The 22,255-nt window shown below is 39.7% G+C and overlaps 1 protein-coding gene across 1 annotated transcript; it reads left to right on the top strand.

Annotated features, from left to right (window-relative positions):
• The first annotated feature begins 545 nt into the window (after positions 1-545).
• mtnr1c (melatonin receptor 1C) lies at positions 546-18,815 on the top strand. The gene is made up of 2 exons (XM_041797598.1): positions 546-1,053; positions 16,440-18,815. The coding sequence occupies exons 1-2, from the start codon at positions 858-860 to the stop codon at positions 17,303-17,305; spliced, it is 1,062 nt and encodes a 353-aa protein (XP_041653532.1). The 5' UTR covers positions 546-857; the 3' UTR covers positions 17,306-18,815.
• Positions 18,816-22,255: the final 3,440 nt, after the last annotated feature.

Here is a 22,255-nt window from a genome sequence, read left to right on the forward strand (position 1 = left end):
TACATTTATTTCTTTATTATAGTTTTTTTTTCTAAACCAGGGCTGCTCTTAAAATTTAATTTTGAATTAACGTAGTTGTCTTGGGGCTGTTTGTTTGCAAGAGTCACCTCTGGACACAGGAAGGCGCCATTTCCGTCCACTGAAAAGCTGAGAGGCTCTCTTGTTTTTTGTTTTGATGAAGATAAGTAAGAAACATGCCAAGCTTGTTCACGCTTTGGTTGGATTGAAACAGAAGCTTCAGTTCACAGCTCCTCACAGCTCCACTTCCAGGCTGATGTCTGAGCTGTTATTTATCAGACACAAAGGTGCAGATAAAGAGACACAACGTAAAGTTTGCAGATTATTTTTACTTTCCAGTGCTTCAATCTGCCTGTCTGCATCTAGAAACTAATTAGGACAAATATAGCGTTCGTTAAAGCCACCAAAAGCCAACGTGGGACTCTGCACCGCTATGTGCGCGAGCTTCGCGTACTCGCATTTCCATTACGCACAGCCAGCAGGGCGCTCACATGCCTCCTGGTCGAGCTCTACAGAGCGCAGGAAGCGCCACGGTGACTCACAGGGACCTTACGGAGGACGACACTTGAGCTCCTGGCATCTTTGTCACCGCTAAACTTAACCTTTTATATTTCCTGCGTGCGCTGAATCAATTAGGCTGTTCATTATCATGACATCCTTCGCGTCTTTCTCCCCCGGCGGAGAGAGAGAAGGAAAAGGAGGAGTGAGGTTTCATCTCTCAAAAAGTTCCAGACTCCATCCAGTGAAATCCGTCTGAATTTTGGGGATCTGGGTGTATTTTTTTTCCTAGCTGGGGACTGGAGTGTTTCCACCAATGAGCCGAGCACCCTGAGGGGGAGATGGATTTGGAGGTGAAGGATGTGAACGGGTCGAGCTGTTTATCCCAGAATGAGAGCGAGTGCGGACTGAGCGCGTCTTCAGCCGGAGTGTCCACAGCGCTGGCCAGCGTGCTGATCTTCACCATTGTGGTGGACATCCTGGGAAATGTCCTCGTCATCCTGTCTGTGTTTAGGAATAAAAAGCTCAGGAATGCAGGTGAGGGCTGAAACCACACACAGGTACACACACTTGGTTGGAAATAGAAGTTTTAATGGTTTAATATGCAAAGCTACATCCAAAAAAGACACTCAAACATAGAGCTATGACGTTATTTTTATAGTTAATGAAAATGTGTGGTCTTTCTGGTGAAAATCAAGCATAAAATCCTTTATGTGGATGACTTAGAGCATGTGGGGTACCCTGCTCTCCTCATTCATAACTAACATTATGTAATGCAATGTGTGTGTGACCTCTGACAATCAGGCTGTGCATCTCCAGCCTCAGTGTGGTGCCTGTTTGCCTTCACATCTCTTTGTAAATAATAACACCACTTCTTCCCGCCATCTGGCTCTCTCCTTGGTCTTCCATCCTCAGATTTATCACATCCCTTCTTCTCATATCCTCACCTGAGCCGCCAAGGTGACAGGCTCGCTTGTTGTATGGCTTCCATGTCCTTTTGGACAGCTTTAATGTTGAACTTGACCTCATTTTTTCCCCTTGTGTTACATCTAAAGGCATCAGTGTGAAGGTGAGGGAGACATTTATGGTGGTCACTTTAATGTCATATGTCTTTCTTAGCAAATGTGCCATCATCCATCAGTGCCCCCCCTTCACCTCCTGGTATTTGGTGTCCTACATGGCAACAGTTCCTGATATAAAAGGAATTTAAAAGTCAGCTAAAGTGGGTATTTCTGTAGAGTAGCTTTAAATGCATGAAACTGCTGCAGCAAATGTATCACACTTATATCATCCAGTGTATAAAACACCCTTTTAGTATCTATTTTTTCATCTAAATGTGGGCTGCATCTCAGGCTGGTATGTGCAGGGGCGTGCAACTTGACACAATTTAAATTTGCCCCCTATTTCTTGTGTTTTTTGAATAACTGCTTCACTGTTGGTCTACTTACAGTAGTGACACAGAACAGGCTCACAGTGTCACATTTTGTTGTCTCATTCCAGTCATCAGATCAAAATCCTGTGTCTAGAGAAAACACACATACTGTTCAGTAAATAAACTTTGTAGAGTGCTGGTATAATTGAAATTACTTCTCAGTTACACTTGACAATTTTAAGCCTGATTTTAGGACAGATTTGCCACCCCCCTAGACCCAATTTGAAAGCTTGTTTATTTTTTTTAAATTAGGCCACATTTGTAAGGAACATGCATTTGTGGGATGAGCAGCAGAGCTGAGTATGTGGGTAAAAAATTTGGCAAATCTTCTCCGCCAATCCCAGCTTATTCTACCATTGACTCTTGTTTGGTGAATTGGATAATTGAAGTCTGAAGACACAAGACATTGGCAATTTAATCATTTAACAAGCAGGAGCCTCGGTAGCATGTAGAAGAACCATATGCAGACTGGTCACCATCCTAGTCACACACTGCTGTGGGATGGCATCCCATTTTTCAACCAGCATTTCTGGCAGGTCAGCCAGTGTGGTTGTGTTGGTCACTCTGGCAGGAACGGCACATCCAAGCTGATCCAGCAAGTGTTCAAAGGGTCCAAAAAAATGAGAAAACCAGGCACTCCAAACACAAAAAAGTGCAAATGAGGGAGGAAATGCAGGAGACTCTGGAGGGGAACAATCCTCCATCTTAAAAGATAGCTCTGAGGCAGTGGTGCTGCAGGACTCTGTGTCACTTTCCATTTTTCTCTGGCCGGGGGACGTCACTGTCACTCCGGCCATCTCGCCTCGCCTCATCAAGAAAACCCCGTCCTTTTCCCTCCCTCCTCTAAGTACCTGACTGCCCATTTTGGGGCATCTTTCAAGCTCTGAAAGTGGGCGGAGTTAGCGCTGAGCTGGGGGTGCACTTTTTAATTTTCAGGACAAAACTCAAAATTCTCAACTTTGGGGGGCGCTGGTGGTCTAGTGGTCTAAGGGGTGCCCCACGTACGTGGACGGCCCGGGTCGAATCCAGCCTGAGGTCCTTTACCACATGTCTTTCCTCTGCTCTTGTCCCTGTTTCCGACTCTGTCCACTGTCCTCTATGAAATAAAGGCACAAAAATGCCTGAAAATAAATCTTAAAACTAAAAAAAAAAATCTCAACTTTGGAAAGTCAATAATTTATGAGAAAAAAATAATCTATTATGTTTTTTTACCAAAACTTTGAATTTTTGAGTTTACATAGTCAAAAATCCAAACATTATTTCCGTTCGGTTTCTTGCAAATTTTTGCCTTTGCAGTGTCGTAAATTGAAGATTTTGAAAATGTAACAGAATTTTAGACTTTATAAACTTGGACATTTAATTTTTTTCCTGTAAATGTACAACTATTTAAACTTAAAAATTCTGAGTTTTTTTTCTTGTAAATATACAGCTTTATAATCTCAAAAATGTCTGTTCATTTTTGCTCAAATATTACCAGATTCTCCAATTTATTTTTCTTTATGGGGGGTCCTAATATGCCTTTGTGCACAACATTTCTGATTCTAATTAACTTTCATTTTAAAAGAACATATGTACATCTTATTAAGACAAAGTCAGAGCAGACAGGGTCCTGCGCCTCCTCTTTAGTGCCCCCCTCAGTGGTCCTGGACCCCAGGTTTGGAACCACTGCTTTAAATGGCACCTTGTCAAGTTTTGCCCATTTAGAGGGCATTATGTCAGACTTTTCCAACCTTTTATTTTCCTGAACATTTGGGAAAAATGTTTAATGTTACAGAAGATATGCTATTTCACTTTTCCACACAGGCAGCGCTTATTTTGGAGTTTCTTTAAAAGCAATGTTTATTTCACAATTGTAATCGCATTTTTGTTCAGCTGGATTCATTCAGAACCGGGATATTCAACATTTGTGCATACAATCAAACACACTGTGATTCAAAGAGATACTAAGATGTAGGATGTTGTACTTTACAAAGTCCTGCAGACTGTTAAGTAAAATCATTTAGACGGTAATTTCATACAATCCCCTAACAAATGCTGTGATTAGTCTTTTCTTGTGCTGCAAATTGTGACTGTAGAAGTCCACTTCCTTCCAAAGAAGACTGATTTTATCTTGAACTGGCTTGTTTGTTGACCAGTAGTATAAGACATGGAGGATAGTTTGCTTGTTGTTTTCAAAGACTGAAAATCTCCAAAGAAAGTACTGGGCTTCCTCAGTTATTTTCACATAATCCTGAAGCAAATGCTATTCTTAATCTCATTTTAGTGAGTGTTGTCCATTTCCGTCTGTAAACACTGATTTTTATTTTCACATCAGCCTGTTTATTGTTCCTCTTGGGACAACTAGAGTATAGTGACAAAAAAAGACTAATCAAAGAACCAGTTATAGGATAGTTTAAGAGATAAAAGTAGCATTAGAACCCCTCAGGTTCGATGACATAACATCAGTTGTAAAACGAAAAACAAACATATATTTATTCTGCAGATGCATAAATCATGAAAAGGACATTCACTTTGTAAACTAAACGTAGCAGAACAATGAGATGTGCTGTATGATATGCTTAAAGAGATGGAAAAAACTGCAGAAGTAGTTCCAGAAATCGTAGATTTGATTTTATGCAGCCTTGAAGGTAAATGTGACAGGAAGATACAGCAGTGTGCATAATTTTACTCAGCATCTAAATAGTTAAAAATAAAGTCAAGGAAGCCTGCTGTGGAGGTAAAAGACAAAAAAACAGCAATCACAACATGACGCTAATGAGAACATGTGAATCAGGCAGCAGGATTAGGTCAGCAAGTGTTGGGAATAATGAGCTTTTAATTACACTTTTAAATACATTACATAACACGTATATTCCTGTGTGCAGCAGCCAAAAGCAGTTCGCCTGGAAGTTTAGAAGCCCACAGAATAATCTGATTAACCAGTTTGAATGAAAAAAATCCACAGTTGACTGGTCTCAAACAAGAGGACAGGAGTAAATGTCCTGTTCACACATCCTATCCATGGACTCTAATTGGAGACTCGCACAGGTCCCAGTCGCACGATAGTCCTCACCGGTGTCACTGAGTCCCTGCTGGTTTCAAACTGGAAACTCCTGCAGAAGCTTACTGCCTCTATTGCTGTGTTTTTTTCTTTTAAGTGTGTCCTTAAGTGACTGAAATTGTTCCTGCTGTTATCCACATGGAACTCCTCTGTGCTCCTAACAAGCTATTTATAGGTTTGGCTCACTTTGAATGAATGTTTAATTATACAGACAGTCTGAGAGGAAAGCACAGACTCGACTGAAGAACAGGTGTAGAAAATCTGTTCATTGTAAATATCTCCGTTTGGTATGGATGGCTCTTTTTAAGGCCCGTTAGCTGCAGGAAAACTCAATAAAATGCTTTGTGCCTGGAAAATGACTCATTAGTGATAAACTGAGAAATAATTTACAACACTTAGAGGTATATCTTCACAAAATCTGATGAAAAAAATCCCATCTCCAGTGCTCATCCTTGACCATAGACTCTATAAAAAGATGCATGACTTCACATTTCCCTAAATATGAAGTGAAGCATTCAGAGCTTCTCATACTGACTGGCTCTATTTGCTGCAATTCTTCCAATGATAACAAACGGAACATTGATGAAACTTTTAAACCAAATCACACATCAGATATTTTTATAAGCCTCCATGCAGTATCCGTGGCTGAAGGGATAATAGTTCTGGGTTTCTCATCCGTCCACCATCTGGGCCATCCTTGACATTCCAGACACGATGAAGGATTTTCATCAAACTTTGCATCTATATGTCCATTCTGTCTCAATCTTAAACTGGTTAGATTTTGGAAGTGGTAGGTTAAGGTCAGGGTCATTAGGCGGCATGCTTGTGAACACATAGGGCTCTTTTTTAAGGCTTGCTATCTGAAGCATGCAGCATACAGTGTTTTGGGGGCGTTTCCATTCACATTTTGCTTTCTACAACAATCACAGTGCAGGCTGTGAACCCTGGCAGAGGGCAAAAGAGATGGATTTGACTTTCATTGTGCAGTGCCTATTAGAAATATTCACTACTTGTATGTTTTACTCTTTTACTGGTTTAGTAAATCAGTCATGGTCAATATAATTTGGCTTTTTTGACAAAAGAGTTACTGTCAGGTTTGCAGGGAAAAACTCAAAAGGGAGGACCCAAATGCAGATAAAATAAATAATTGATTTAATGAACAAACAAACAAAAGAAATTACTACAAAATCAAAGTCCATGAAACAAACTAAATCCAAAAGAAGCACGAGGAATAATCACAGGGAGTGGCACGAGGAGTAACAGGCACGAGGAAGACATCAAATTGAACCGAAACAGGCACAGGGAGACACAGAGACTAAATACACTGGGAGTGATTGCTCTATGGGAGACAGGTGTGGATAACAAGACACGGGTGAAACTGGTGAGGATAATCAAAGTGGAGGGAACCTCAGGCAGGAAGCAAACCTGGAATCACACACAAGGGAAGGCAAACTACAAAGTAAAACAGGAAACATGGAACCTAACACAAGAAGCACACGAGGACTGAATGACAAAGCTAAACACTAGAAGCTGAACAAAGGAAACACAGGAGGATACAAAGAACTAAACACAAGGAGGGAAACTCAAACACAGGGAGAAAAACTGAACATGAAACACAGGGACTAAATCTAAAACATGGAATAACTAAACAAGAAGCACAGGGAAAAAACTACACATGAAACACAAGGAGTAAAACTAAACATAAAATAGGGAATAACTTTAACATGAAGCACAGAGAATAAACTATAAAGCACAGGGTTAAACTAAAGACTAGAATAAACAAACTAGGAGCCAAAATACAAAGTAAAACTAGAAACGTGGAAATAACAAAAGCACAAAATACACAGAAACACAAAGACTATAAAAAACACTAAATAGACTGAACTAAATACTAAAACTTGATATACAGTACAATATACATAGAAATGCAAGGGCTACAGATAACATCAGAGAAACTAAATAAACACACACAGAATCATGACAGTTACAAAAAACTCAAATATCAAAGTGAAAACAGATTTACACAAAGTAATGTCATTTACATGATCACAGCACTGAATGTGTGTAAATAGGTCTCAATCATGCTTTCACATCTGGACTACGGCTGAACGATTTGGGAAAATAATATAACTGAGATTTTCTTTTTTTTTAACCCAAAATTGCAATTCAATATGGTTATTTCTTAAGTTCCTCATCTCATGCATTTTACAACAAAACCAGGAATAATTCCTCCGTACTATAACTAACACAGGAGGCACGGTGGCGCAGGGGTTAGCACTGTTGCCTCACAGCAGGAAGGCCGCTGGTTCGCTTCCTGGTCTCCCCGTGCATGCGTGGGTTCTCTCCAGCTACTCTGGCTTCCTCACACCACCAAAAACATGTTCATTAGGGTTAATTGGTGACTCTAAATTTGCACTAGGTGTGAATGTGAGCATGCCTGGTTGTCTGTCTCCATATGTCAGCCCTGTGATTGACCAGCAACCAGCCCAGGTTGTACCCTGCCCCCCACCCCCGACCCCAACAGGATAAGCGGATACAACCGCCACAATATTAGATTAGACTAGGGCAGAACAATTTTTTAAATATATCTAATTGTGAATTTTTTTTTTTACTCATTTTGCAAATTTGATATGAACTGTTGTATTAAAGGGAATGATATTTTTGTATAATTCTCTAATTTAATAAGAAACACATACAAAAATGAAGAAAATATGATTTTTTGGTACACTATTTTGAAAATATGGCACTAGAATGATTGCATGATATGTAATGCATCACATCTCCACTGCAAAAAAAAAAAAAAAAAAAAAGTTCTAAACTGGTATTTTGACAGAAATTTCAGGCTTAGGAAATATTGCACCTTCTGTGATTTGAAAATTGCAGCAGGTCATATTGCGATTTAACCTAATTTGTTATAAAGCAAGTTATAAAGTTATAAAGCCATTGAGAGAAGACAGTAGTAATTTATACAATCTCAGGTCCAAATCAAATCCCTCTTTTTTAGATTTGGGTAGCTGTTGCTCATCATAAAGATGAAGAACCATTGCTTCTGAGTATAACTGCCGCTTTCTTTTATAACTTAATTTTAGCTGTGAAAATTTTAACTATGCAGACTCAGACAGCAAAAACAGAACTGGTACAATATGTCTGCACTCATTTAAGATGTTTTTTTTTGGCTTCAGTTTTGCACAGCTGAAGCAGGCAGGATACATCATCTGTTCTTATATGCAGCCATTGATTGAGAGCGGCATACAGCAGCAGGACCTTTCCTCTCTGCTTCACTTCACTCCACCACTCAAGCACCCCAAATAAAAGCGCACATGCTTGTGCACACGTTCGCTAGATGCTGGTACATCTTCTGAGCAGTACATTCTGTCTTACGTAATACATTTGAGGAGAATCGATGCAATATGTTCCCCTGTCACAGGTTTGCAGGTTCTCTCAAGTGTGCAAACGTAACAAGGTCTAAGAAGGGAATCTTCAAAGAGTAAAATGTGGCACTATAGGATTGCCAATGGTCTGTAAACAGGAGAGTTTCCCACTGGGGTTGACCAAACTAAAAATACACTCAGAAAATGCACTCATGGGGGAGTGAAGGAGGAGAGGGATGTGGAGGAGGAAATAAGAAACGATGAGTTTGACCGTGTGTTTGTGTCGGGAAGCTGCGGGCGGTAGGGAGAGTGTGCAAAGATGAGGATGGAATTGAATTTTTGTTAAATCATGCTCTGCATCCCGTCAGTCAGTCTGCAGTCATGAATAAAATGTAAAAACAGGAGTGTCCAGAGCGGGGTTAATTGAGTCAGTGGACTTAGTGAGTCAAACCAGAGGCCAATTTACATTGACAGCACAGATCCTCAGGGAATATCACTTAGCACACTACATTAAACATATCCTCTCTTCCCGACAACAAAACAACACAGGACATCTTGTATTCTCGTGAAGGTAGGATTATATCAGATTAGGATCATTCCATTTAACCACACAGATAGAATAAATGCACTGTTATGTTTACATTACATCCAATCTTTTCTCCCACTGTAGGAGGCTGTTACTTTAAACCTGCATTATTCAACATCATCCCTTCCCGGATTGTTTGAAAAAAAGTGGAGTGCTTGTCCTACCAGACGCTGCTTGTGCTGCTCTGGTTTAATTCCTCTCAGGGTGCAGTGAGTCTTATTTTCTCAGACATGCATAATACGATTTGACGATGGCGTTTGATGATGACAACGATGCTTTTTGCCCAGCTGCATCACCAGAAGGCAGTTTCTGTCAGTTTAAATGTTAAATTTTCAGAAAAAAGTCTGGACCCTTCAATATGATCCAGGCACTCTTAATGGGACATGCATTTAGACCATTTATTCACTTTGTTTTCTTGTGAAAAGTTTCCCCAAGAGCTCCATTATTTATCTCTCATCTCCAGAGTTACAAAAGCACAAAACAACAGAAAGCCTTCTTCATAAGTGTGGGCAGTAGCAGCATGGCATATCAAGAGCTGTGTCTCAATTCAGGGGCTGCAGCCTGTGGAGGGACGAATGAACTGCCTCGATGGACTGTAGAAAACATTGGACAAAGCCTGGGTGACGTCAGTTGGTTCGTTCCTATTATAGCGGCAATATCATACTGCATTATCATAATACTTTAACATATTATTTATTTATCATAATAAGCACCTCTCCCTCCTGCTTACAGGTTGTTAGAGTGTGATTAAAAACAAAGGCATTCTGCAGTATTATAGAAGAAAGTTGTGTAAAAGAATATTCATTATTAATGGGAAAAAAAGAGGAAAAAATTACAAATCTGAATCACTGAGGCCGAGGTAAAATTCACACAGTCAGGATTTCTTTTGTATAGTGAAAAATTCATTGATAGCCAAAACGAGAGTCATTTAAACCAAACCGCTCAAAGGCTATTATGAACAGTTTCAAAAGAAAAATGGTTAATACGGATATCAGGACCATTTAATTCCAACTGTGCTAAAATATTTTGAATTTCTAGATCAAACATGCAGATTTAAAGTTAATCACATTAAAGTTAAAGTCTGGATAATCAAAAATAAAGAAGACAACTTCTGCCATTTTAGCATTGGTATTGTAGGGGCAACGGTTCACAGAGTGCGTACGCCAGTTATGGGTCAATTTCACCTCTGTATGACTTTTATACACATATCATATAATCATATACATGGATACAAGGATGTGGTTATGTTCTTAGGGTTTCCTTTATTCAGAGAGGAAACTTGATCAGGGTTGTGCTTAAGTGAACATATCAGTATTGCCTCTAATTAAACATGCTATCTTTTTAGATCACGATGGGTCGTTCATGAACGAGCCGGCTCTTTTATGTGAATGATAAGAGCCGGATCCTGTTAGAGAGCCGATATATGTTTTTATAACTACTATTATCATTATTAATAGTGGTAGTATTATCATTTTTATATTGATTGAGTGTGTCTGTGTGTTTAATTGATTAGTAGGGATGGTGGCACACCAAGCATTAAGGACTCTGCCTGGTCTTGTCCTTCTGTTAGGTGTGTCATACATCCCAGCCAGTGAGCAGATTTCATCTGACCCACAAGGTGTTTTGGGGAGACTGTAGATTTTGAAAATTAAAATATATTTTCATCAGTTTTAAAAATTGAGCATAGTTGGGATAAAATACCTGCCGAAATATCAATCATATATTATAACATTCTAAAATTGGCAGATCAAATGAAGCCAAACTGGTACCTGAATGAAGAGCTATTTGGGAGGTGAAAGAGCTGACTCTTTATGCTGAGCCGAGCCAAATGAGCCGGATCACTGAAAAGAGCCAAAATTCCCATCACTATTTTTTAAATATTTAAGAAGGATTATCACAATTTGTGCAGGATGTTGGCAGGATTTGACACACCTGTTGCAGATATGAACGGGAGTGGATAGCACAGGCTATGGGAGCCGGAGGTAATGGCCAGAAATCTAGCGGGATGCGGGGCTGTAGTCTAAAATATAACTGGTGCTTTTTAAAGATGGAACATTTTCACGCAAGGACTTATTGTTTTGTTGGTGTTTCAAATTTAAATTTGTATTAAGGATTACTAGAAAGTAGTGCATATACAGTAATTGCCTGATGAGCAAACACTTATTGGAGAAGCAGACCCCTGGACCCTCCTAGAAAGTTTCACATCTCTACTAGTTAGCATTAACCTGCATCTGGTAAACCTCTCATACACAGCATTTGGGAAAGGGCAGGGGCTTTGTAAAAAACTCGGTGGGTAATTGGATGAAAGTTCTGTCCGTCACATCTTTACGGGCAAATTAGAGCAAGAAAACCTGTGACTAAGCCGCGACAGAGGAGTAAACTCCATAGAGAGCTGCATAAAGCGAACCATGGCAACTGTAGACATGTCAGTACATGACTTTTGTTGTTTTTGAAAAGAAAACAACTCAATGCTCTTCTTTGTTCTTCTTTTAACGAAGAAATGTCAATAAATTCTGATAAAACTGATGCTTAAGCAGCATCCACGATAACGTCTTCCGCCAAATCTGCACCGGTTTCTTGTTGCTGCTTACTTACGTCACGATTCCACCACACCTGAAAGCACTGCCCCTTGTCACTGATTGGTCCTGTCACTTCCTAACCAGGCCCAAACTGTGCCGATGGGTGCTTTGCAAGATGGATTCGCCAGTGAGAAACATGGAAACAGGCGTATCCATCTACTTTGTAAGGTTAAATTAGCATGCAAGCCGAGATAAAAACCAAGCGGTGCTGCTGCCAAGACGTGTGTCTCATACACCCAGTCTGAACCACGCTAATTCTATGTATGGATGCATGTCCACTTAGGAAATGCAAGTTCACAAAGTAGTCACTAATTCATCAGTATTAATGCCCTTGTTCATGGGGATTTTCTAGTGTATTAATGATAAGATAAATGAATGGATGGAATGTAATCTGACTTTGGGGCATACACTACTAATAAGCTCTGCTGACATTAAGCCAGATCCTAAAGAAGCCAGCCCTCCTACACGTTTTTATAAACTCATCCTTCCTTCAAAAAGGTGTATAAATATAGGCGGGTGAATCAAAGCATAGTATATCACATTTCCAGTGTGACTGATGGGATACAGATGGTGCATTTGACACAGGAACGTAAGCCCTTGAGACTCACTCATGCTCACAACCGTGCGAGTCGTCAGAGTGGAAATCCACTTGGCCTGCAGGCTTTTGTTTTGTCTCTTGCTTTTGTTTATCTCCCACACTCACATCTTCATTATGTTCCTATTCTTTCTCCAGCATAACTCCCTTTTTATTTTCGCATTGTTCTTTTTACGATTCTGATTTAGAGGAACTGGAATTAAGCGTGCTGCCATAAACATGCCCACATTGTGCAAAAAGCCTATTTTGATACTGAGGTATGTAGGTTTATACACAGGGAGGGGGTGTAGGAGGCAGTTTGTGTCCAATATTTTTCTGATAAGTTGCAGCCTGGTGGGTGCTGCGTGATGCTGGTGACAGATTTCATGTAAGGTTTGTGTTGTTTGGTTATATTTGCCAAAAATTCTGACAGAAATAATCCGCATGAGGTCCCTCAACTCTCAGAAGACACTTTAAAACAAGAATCAGTTGATTTGAGAGAGCATGTCATGTACTTGACAGTTTGTGGGACTTAAGGATCAGAGCCAGTGGTGTCAGAGACGCTAAAGGCTGGAAGTGAGTCGGCCCTGATGGCTCCGTCCAGCTCACACTTGTTTTAATAATAGCTCTGAAAGATATCACAGAGCATGCTTTTCTTGTAACCACCTTTGTTACCCCGCTGTTTGACACTAAAACATCTTTTGTGTGTTATTTGTGTGGATATGCAAGCTCGAGGGCCAGCCAAGTTGGTTAATCAAACAGCAGAGAGCTAATGGCTGCTCCAGTGTTTAAATAATGAATGCCAACAAAACAAAGACAGTCATCTGGCTTCTGCACAGCAAACCTCTCAGCAGTGTTTTAGCACTTACCTCATCCCCTCGACGATAAGAGGGGGAGAAAAGGTTCAGCCAGAAAGAGCTACGAGGCCGCACCGTCCAGCCGGCATGAGCTATAACACTGAGCTGCGTGTTGTCAGCGAGGAATCAAACCTCTGCACAATGACAAACGCACACAGAGAGCGCTGTGAGGGTCACAAATACAACCTGACAGATTTGCCCACTGAGCTGACTCGGGGATGGAGAACAAATGCTTTTATTTTTATCTCTGCATGCTTGACGGGGGACTCGTGCTGCTTTAGTAACTTGGGAAATGTTGGGGGAAAATGTAGAGCCCAATTTTAATTAAAAACATGAAAACCGTCAGAGGGAATCCATAAAATCATGTCATTTTAAAGGTTTTATCATGATTTATCTGCCATCCTTTGTAGTCTTATTTATTAGCATGTTTTGATGTATCAAGTTGCCAAGTGAATTAAAATTAGACCAGTTGCTGTAGCTCTGTTGTCTCAGGGGTGCATGGATTAAAACAAGCTTTGGATGCCAGGAATTGATGGCCGACTTGTGTTTTAAATCCACTTCCATCAAATCCGCCAATCAACCCTGTTGTTTCAGCTGTTGTCTGAGCGAGCCAGAGCCCTGTGTCTTCACATTTCAGCTCCATGAAAGTAGTTTATCATCCCCCAAATCACCGTATTGCTTGGCACAAAATGCGACTCATTATACATAATTGTAATCATGCTTAAGTACAAGTTTAGTTTTGTTCATGTAGTCTTTATCAGCTCTTAAAGAGTTTTATCTCTGCAAAGCTTGGTCAACTCCGTTCAGTGCTGCCAAACATTTGTTTTATTGAGACAAATCATTGCTTCATCATTTTGCAAAATCCGGATTCAATTTAACTGTGGCTGTACTTACTTGTGTTATCTATCTTCCTATCTCACAATTTATCACAGTTTAATTCAGTGTTTTTTCTGCCCCACCCTGCACATCTGCACTGTACCAAAATCAGACGTCATTTTCAATGTTTTTGGAGGAGATCCAGTCTCACTTTAACATTAGTTTGTATCGACAGGGGAACACAGACTTGTTTGGATGTAATAAAAATCTTCCATGCCCTTCCATGCTCTTAAAGTCAATTTTCTATTTCCAGCAATGGAAAAGCCTAACAGCAGCTGAGCCTTTTACTGAGTGGGACCAGTGGGATGTTAACCTATGAAAGAGTAGTGTAACACAGTGCCTATAAAAAGTGGTCACCCCTCTGGATATTTTACCCTTTTACTGATTTTATAGATTAAACACGGTCAATATAATTTGACTTGTGTTTTTTTTACCCCTTTAAAGTGGCTGACCTAATTCAACAAAGGTCCAATCTACTGGTGCTAGTACTCTCACAGTTAGTGAAATGGATAGACAACTTTTACCTTTCAGGCCAAACAAAGCTTTCCTTCAGCACACCACCCTCTTCATCGTTCTGACCGTTCTAATTTTGATACGTAGCCTAAACATGATGTCTTTAAAGCATTTCATACAAAGAGAATACAGAACTGAGAACAACAAACCCAGAGAGAGTTTGACTTAACTCTTTTTGCAGAAAGGCATTCATGTTTAGTTAGAAAATATTTAATTAGCCGTCCATGCTAAGGTTTGAAATATTGCGTGATACATCTCTAAGGGGACAGCTGCCTTTGGTCGGCAAATTGCTACGAAGCTTGACTCAGGACATTAGAACTCCATTCTCCCATGACCTTCTTCATGATGTTTCATTCTTTTGTCTTTGCGGGCCCTTTTAACATTGGGGCCTAGTAAACATTGCCATAACCTATCTCCACAAAGTCCAACAACTGTCTAGAGCAGGTGTTTCCAAACTATGGCCCAGGGGCCAAATGTGGCCCGCGGCCCATTTTTGATTGGCCATCAAAAAATTATTTAAATTAAATAAAATATGGCCCTAAATAGAGCATGACACCTGTGCTAGACTGTATTACTGTTCTTAATTTCAGCCCAAGGTAGTGCTGCCATGCTAATACTGTAAACAAACATTTTGACATGTTTTAATGCTGTATTTTAAGGACCACATTGAGGCACTACAATATTAAACATACTGGCAACCAAAATAGTAAAGATATATTGATTTATAATGCCCTAATGGATTACAGCAGCAAATAGCAGCACCAACGATGTTCCATGGGCGTAGCCAAAACCCTTAAAATGATTGACTATTTGCTTTAACAGCCATCAACTAGCCGTTTAAGCATACCCATTCACTGAGCATATCGTAACCTACATTAGATTGGTTTGCTTACTTTTATATCAATGTGAGGTATATGAAAGTGGCCCCACCATCCTAATATATTCCTGTTTGTGGCCCCCAATGGATAAAGTTTGGACACCCCTGGTCTATAGAATCTGTTCTGATATTCACATACAGTCAAATCAGCCTCACTGTGAACTCTGAATCACTGTACAGACATGAATGACAGCTTGTTCAAGTGTATGCAGTAACCAATGAAGAGAGGAGCCATTATACATATATGAGAAAGAAAAGAAACAAATCCCTGGGCGGTTCATTGTCTCTGCAAGTTACAATACGCAGTAGCGTCAAACAGACTTCTAATAATCATGCTATCAAATATTTGATTAATTTGGTCCAAATATAGCAGACTTTTGAGAAACATTACTGCCCCAGAAAAAACTACTGGAAGTGACAGCTGACAGTTATCCTCATTGCAGGGATAGCTAATGTCGACTAGTTAGAATTCACCTATGCGTTGACGATGAAGATTGTCATCTCCTTTCACAAACCAAATGGCAGGATTATGGATCCATGCATATCAAAACTATATAACGCTTTCTGTACTTTAGTAGACTTACATCCTGGAAGCATTCTCCTCTAAATATGTTGGTCTGTAAACATCACTAATGTTTTTTTCTGACATAGACTTTGCATTTTTAGCATTTTGAAGAATGTCCTAGGTGCTGCATAGGGTTGACAGGTTTGCATAACCGGCTTTGAAGAGATGGAACTTAAATAGCTCATGCTGTAGCTCCATGTTGTGGTCAACAGCAGTTGCAACTTTCCCAAGTTAATCTTTCCTAAAGCACTTGTTGCCCTCAAGGCCTCCATGTTGGTCATGTGACTTAGAGCTCTGACTTAGCAGATTGCTATTTAATAGTTGATATGTGTAGCTTTGGTCCCTGATAAGATGACAGACCACCATTACCATCCAGGGAGACACTATATTGACTGGGTTATGAGTTACAGTGGGTAATTGGGTTGAGACACAAAAAGAGCTTTGACAATGAAGTATTCGCCTGGATCCAATTCTGTAGTTGCAAGAATTTGGTAAAGCAGCTCTTTGATAATGTTAAGTTGAATGCAGACTTTCAGTGCTGCAGCTAATTTTAAGGAATTTAACCTTGGGCAGAAAGTAAAAGGGAATGTTGTTTACTCTATTTATACACCACTTTGCTTTGTCTGTTACTTAAAACTATGGTGTCTTTCCAGGCAACATCTTCGTGGTGAGCTTGTCAGTTGCAGACCTGGTAGTGGCCTTGTACCCGTACCCTCTGGTCCTGACCGCCATCTTCCACAATGACTGGACCATGGGGGACCTGCACTGCCAGGCCAGTGGTTTCATCATGGGCCTGAGTGTCATCGGCTCCATCTTCAACATCACAGCCATCGCCATCAACCGCTACTGCTACATCTGCCACAGCCTCCACTACGATCGCCTGTACAGCTTGAGGAACACCTGCTGCTACCTGGGCCTCACCTGGCTGCTCACGGCCATCGCTACTGTGCCAAACTTCTTCATCGGATCGCTGCAGTATGATCCACGCATCTACTCCTGCACGTTTGCACAGACAGTCAGCTCGTACTACACCATATCAGTGGTCGTTATTCATTTCTTGATCCCACTGACGGTGGTGTCTTACTGCTATTTGAGGATATGGGTGCTGGTGATACAAGTGAAACATCGTGTTAAACCAGAGCAAAGGACCAAACTGAAACCAAGTGATGTGAGAAACTTTCTAACGATGTTTATGGTGTTTGTGTTGTTTGCAGTATGCTGGGCCCCGCTAAATCTAATAGGCTTGGCTGTAGCTATAAACCCAGTAAAAGTAGCGCCTAACATACCCGAGTGGCTTTTTGTCACTAGCTACTTTATGGCGTACTTCAACAGCTGCTTAAACGCCATTATTTATGGACTTCTTAACCAAAACTTTCGTAAAGAATACAAGACAATTCTTCTTGCTCTTTGCATCCCACGTTTGCTCCTAATTGAGACTTCCAGGTGTGCCACAGAGGGACTGAAGAGCAAGCCCTCACCAGCTGTGACAAACAATAATGTAGCAGAGCTTAATGTATAAATTAATGGGGAACTATGATGAAGTTCTCTTGAGCCTCATTGTTGATGTTATGTGACATGTCGTCCATCCAGTGCCTTTTCACATATGTACCATTGTCCAGTTATAAAGATGTAAACATAACAACACTGAGGCGGCCATATTCCTCTCCTCCCTGTTGCATCAGGTAGAGAGAAAAAAAATGGGTGATATTACAGGTAAGAAAACAGATCAAACCCTTTGAATTTGAGATGGTCTTTGGTCCCAGCACCATGTCTTTTATGCTTCACTCAGCAAGACAGGAGACAGCCGTACAGGTGTCTTCTCTCACAGTCTTTACAGAATATTTACAAGGTGGTGGAGACAAAACTTTTGGTTATTTGTGAACCCTATATGATACCTGTAAGATAATATGCCTCAAAATACTATACACATGCTAACCACAGCTTCAGGGTAGTTTCACATCACCTCCACATATTCTGTGTCCACCGCATTGCAGTCGGGGCAAACCACGGCATGTATGATTGCCTAATCTGACATCAAACGAACACAATGTAAAGCCTGAGCTCAGTTTAAGACCTGCATTCATGCAACCAATGGAGGTGCTTTCTGCTGGCCATTTAAAGAATATCAGTTTATCACACTTGACTTTATTTCAGGTTTTTAAGTAAAGTCTGCTATCAATAGTGACCAGATGGATGACACACTCAACTACATCATGTGCTGGGGAATGCAAGACAGTCTGGCTGCAGACAGTTCATCTCTGACAGCCACTCTCACAGACCGATCATCTGGGATGCCGTAGATCTCAGAATGGAAATACATGATAAAAACTTTAGAAATAATATCAGATTAAGCTTCCATTTAGGGTTAGGGTCAAGGTTAAGGTAACGGTTAGGTTAAGGTTAAAGTCATAAGGTTAAAACCTGATTACAAAATGTTTAATAAAGCTGAGTAAGATGAGCAGAGCACTAAATGTGGGATAAAATGCAATGATTATCTACCCAAATTAAATAAAGTATATGATGAGAATTGTGTTAAATGAATTGTGTTCAAAAAAGCTTTTCTGGCAGGTGTTTCAACTAGCCTTAATGAAGTTATAATGCACCCTGCCTAAGGAGTTAGTTGTAACATTTCACTCTAGTCACTTTCAGCGCAATTTTCCAAAAGAGGTTAAACAAAAACAAAATTCCATTGCTAATGTGTAGCAAAGATGTGTATGTTGTTCATGTAACAATATGATTAATGTAATTGAAATACTTTTAAATTACTGAGTCAAATCCAAAAAGTGTAAGATTGTTTCTCGCTCTCCCTTCAACAGTCGGCTTACAGGAAAAAAGCTCATCCTACATGAAAACATTCTAACACAGCAAACACAGCTCCATTAGCTGCGTAAGCTACATAAATAACAGAGCTAATATAGCAATCATAGCTACATAGCTCAAGCTAAGATCACAATGCAGCTGTGTAAGCTATTAATCTTCATTATCTACATAGCTAAGTTGGCTTTAGCTACATTTGCTGAAGCTTACATCGCTAAAGCTAACCATAGCTATTGATAACATATGTATGTAGCTATGTACCTAACTTAGTAACATAACTAATGTAGCTAAAGCTCAGCTCACAAAGCAGAAAAATAAGCTATGCAGATAAGTTATCTACATGGCTATCTTAGCATTAGCTATGTTTGCTAAATCTCATTTTGTTAAAGCTAATTTAGCTACATTGGCTTTATGTGGTAACCTTACTTACTTAGGTAGCATATCTATGTTATGTAGCTATGCCTGATTAGACATCTGACCTTTTTCCTCCGTTTTATTTACAAAATGTTTTAAAGTCTGTAATGTTGGTCTTTGTTTGTGAATAAAGTTATATTTTATATAAAAAAGAATACATATACATATGCCTTTGCCTATATAGATAGGCATAGCTATGTAACATTGTTATGCTAGCTCTGCAAGTAAGGTTACTACATGTACAATGTAGCTAAGTTAGCTTTAACAAAGTGAGCTTAAGCAAACATAGCTCATGCTAGATGCTAAATTAGCCACGCAGATAACTTATCTGCATAGCTTATTTTGCTGCTTTGTGAGCTGAGCTTTAGCTACATTACTTACGTAACTAAGTTAGCTACATAGCTACGTAGATATATTATCTATAGCTAAGGTTAGCGAAGGTTTTTTTAAAACTGGAAATATGTTGTATGGGCCAATACAGCACCTCCTTTCTAAAATATATGGACCCTCAGATGAACGATCTGTAAGAGACCCTACCATCAGAGATGTTTGGTCTGCAGCGAGACCCCCCTTGAGGAATGACTAACTTCGTCTCAGACTGATTGTGTCAATAACATACAGAGGATTAAATAAATGTATTTTCTTTTATATCGCTGTGTGTCTGCTTTTAAATACATTGATAATGAAGGTTAAGTCTGGAGGCGGGGTGTTTTTCTTTAATCTGACTGAAGATTTTAACTTAAGCGAATATGAAAATGGTAAAGTGCTGTAGTTTCAGACCATAGTGTAAATGGATATTTCAGTGTTTTTCTCACTTGGTATGCAGACTGTTTTTATATTTCTGGTTCAGCCTCTGGCTTGTCTGCTGGGTAATGATTGTCATATGAAACATGACGTTATGGACGATTTTGCTCTGTTATATTTCAAGTTAAACGACGACAGATCCACAATAAGCTCCTTGTAATAATATTCAAACTAATTCAGTTACAGTTTAATTTTATTTGCCTGTTTAACAAATGTGTTAATTGTTGAAACCAGTTCATGATTTGGTTTCTCTGAACAGTTCAGAGCCCCAGGCATCCTTTGTCACTATCTGAAGATCTTAGGGTATTGAAAATGTGGGGACAAGGGGAAGAGCTGATGATAAAGAAGATAGCTTTCTTGTTTATTATAAGCCTCAGGGACATTATATGTATCAGGAGCCAGAGATGTAATTCCTGATAGTGCGAGTGTGTCTGAGCACATGTCACACGAGCTGAGATGAGCTCTGACAGCCTCCCAGCATAAGTTCCACCAGGCAAACAAACTACGAGCGGTTCACCTCACAGGGAGGCTCCAAGCTGTCAAGGTGACTCATTTTTGACATAAAACACAGTTTCTGGAATATTAACAAGATTTCACATTCCAGCTGTCTTTGTCGAAGCATTTATAAATAATCATGGCATATTAAACCTTTGCTTTTGGATCAATTCTCTGATTTTTTTCTTGAATGGTCTATAAATCCAGGGTCAGACTACATGATCTTTTTGTCTGCTACAGTGGTCACAGAGACAGATTAGGCTAATAGGGCAGTAAATTTGTGCTGTGACTTAATCATCAGACAAAACGCACTACATGGTGGTAATTGATCAATTATCAGCATGATTTAGTGAAAAGGAAGAGAGGCGTCTTTTTTTTATATAAACCTTTTTGTCTCACCTGGAATAATTGTCTTGAGAAGCTTGTAAAACACCAACCCTGGTGCACAAAAATGACCACCACTTGGGAACCAACAAGTGTAAAAAAAATTCCTTCTGTAACAAAAAATAATCTTAAAGATATCCACATATTTGCAAAGAATTCCTCTCCCTTCTTTGTGTTAGCTGTATTTATGCCATTTTTCAAATCAGTTCTTGTCTGCAATGACACAGGGGGACACATCACAGGCTCTCTTTCTCTCTTTCTCTCCATTATGTGCCCTTCAGACCATCTTCTGCGTAAGCTAAGTGTTAAGATGTGAAGTTTGACAGAGCATGACACAACAACGAACAGCCTGCCATTGGCTGTCACCATCACATCACGATGCATTGTGGGATACAAAATGAAGCTAGCATTAGCAGCTAGAAGCAGGAAAAAATCAAAAATGGATAAAAAAAATTTGAAACAAAGACGTTGATGTTGTAGTTATTGGTGTGGATTTAATCTTTAAGGACCACAGAAAGTCACCCAAATTCAAGGCTTACTTGAAAAGCCTCTTTGAGTGCTACAAAGGCATGGATAGTGTCATTAGAACAGCAAAACGCAGGGCTTCCAGAGGAAAAAAACATAAGTGGAAATGATGTATGGTTCAAGAATTGTAACACTTTTATAACGTTGTCTCCTCTTGTTGTATACAACAACATCAGTCTCAGGGGGTTAAAAAGAACCTGGGAATGAATATCCTGCGCTTTGCACAAGAACGTGTTCACTTTCAGACATTGATGGTGAATATGCTGATATGGCAAAACTGTTTTTAAATAAGCAAACACAATAGGAAGGTACAGACTGAGAGGGTTCCTGTTAAAACCTATAGAACCAGATCATTTCAGCCTCCAAAATAATGGTGCCAGAGACCGGGGACCCCTACTGTACCTAAGGGTGGTTGAAGTATAGTTGAACACAGCCTCACATTCAAGAACAGTCATGTGCAGACTTACATTATAGGATTTTTTTAAAAATATATTACTTTGATTTCAGCATAGATCTCTCCAAACCATGTTTGTATTTTGAATTTAACTAATAGGTTGCATATCTTTCTTTCTTTCTGGAAGGCATCTCATGACCCCCTCTCAGTGTCTTGCAATCCCTTCTGAATCCCAAGCTCTGCTTTAGTGAGGCGAATGCAAGGGAAAAGCAACCTAGTAGAGCAATTATGTTACGTACCAAATATGCTCCATTACATCAGTGTAGTCCATGTGTTTTATGTGTGCTAGTGTTGTATAACTATTTTCTTTATTCAGTCACATAAAACAGTAATTATTACTTGCATGGTTTAAACAAAGTCAGCAGTTTTGGATTAAGTAGTTACTTGGCAGAAGCAAACCTATTACAGAATTATAGAAACAGTGCTGGGGTGTATCAGTTTCATGGTTTCGTTCATTAAACAAAAATATGTGCATAATATTTCAGATTTATGGTTTGTGCCCTAAAAACCATCATGTAGTAAGTAAACAGTCACTGCAGTGGTTACTTGTGCAACAGCATGAGTCATATATGTCAG

The sequence above is a fragment of the Cheilinus undulatus genome, linkage group 10 (assembly GCF_018320785.1).
Source record: "Cheilinus undulatus linkage group 10, ASM1832078v1, whole genome shotgun sequence".
Taxonomy (NCBI): Eukaryota; Metazoa; Chordata; class Actinopteri; order Labriformes; family Labridae; genus Cheilinus; species Cheilinus undulatus.

Excerpts from the sequence above, each read along its gene's own strand:
- mtnr1c (XM_041797598.1), top strand. The coding sequence starts at position 858 with ATGGATTTGGAGGTGAAGGATGTGAACGGGTCGAGCTGTTTATCCCAG. Across the intron at positions 1,054-16,439 it reads TAAAAAGCTCAGGAATGCAG|GCAACATCTTCGTGGTGAGC; the intron begins GTGAGGGCTGAA and ends GTGTCTTTCCAG.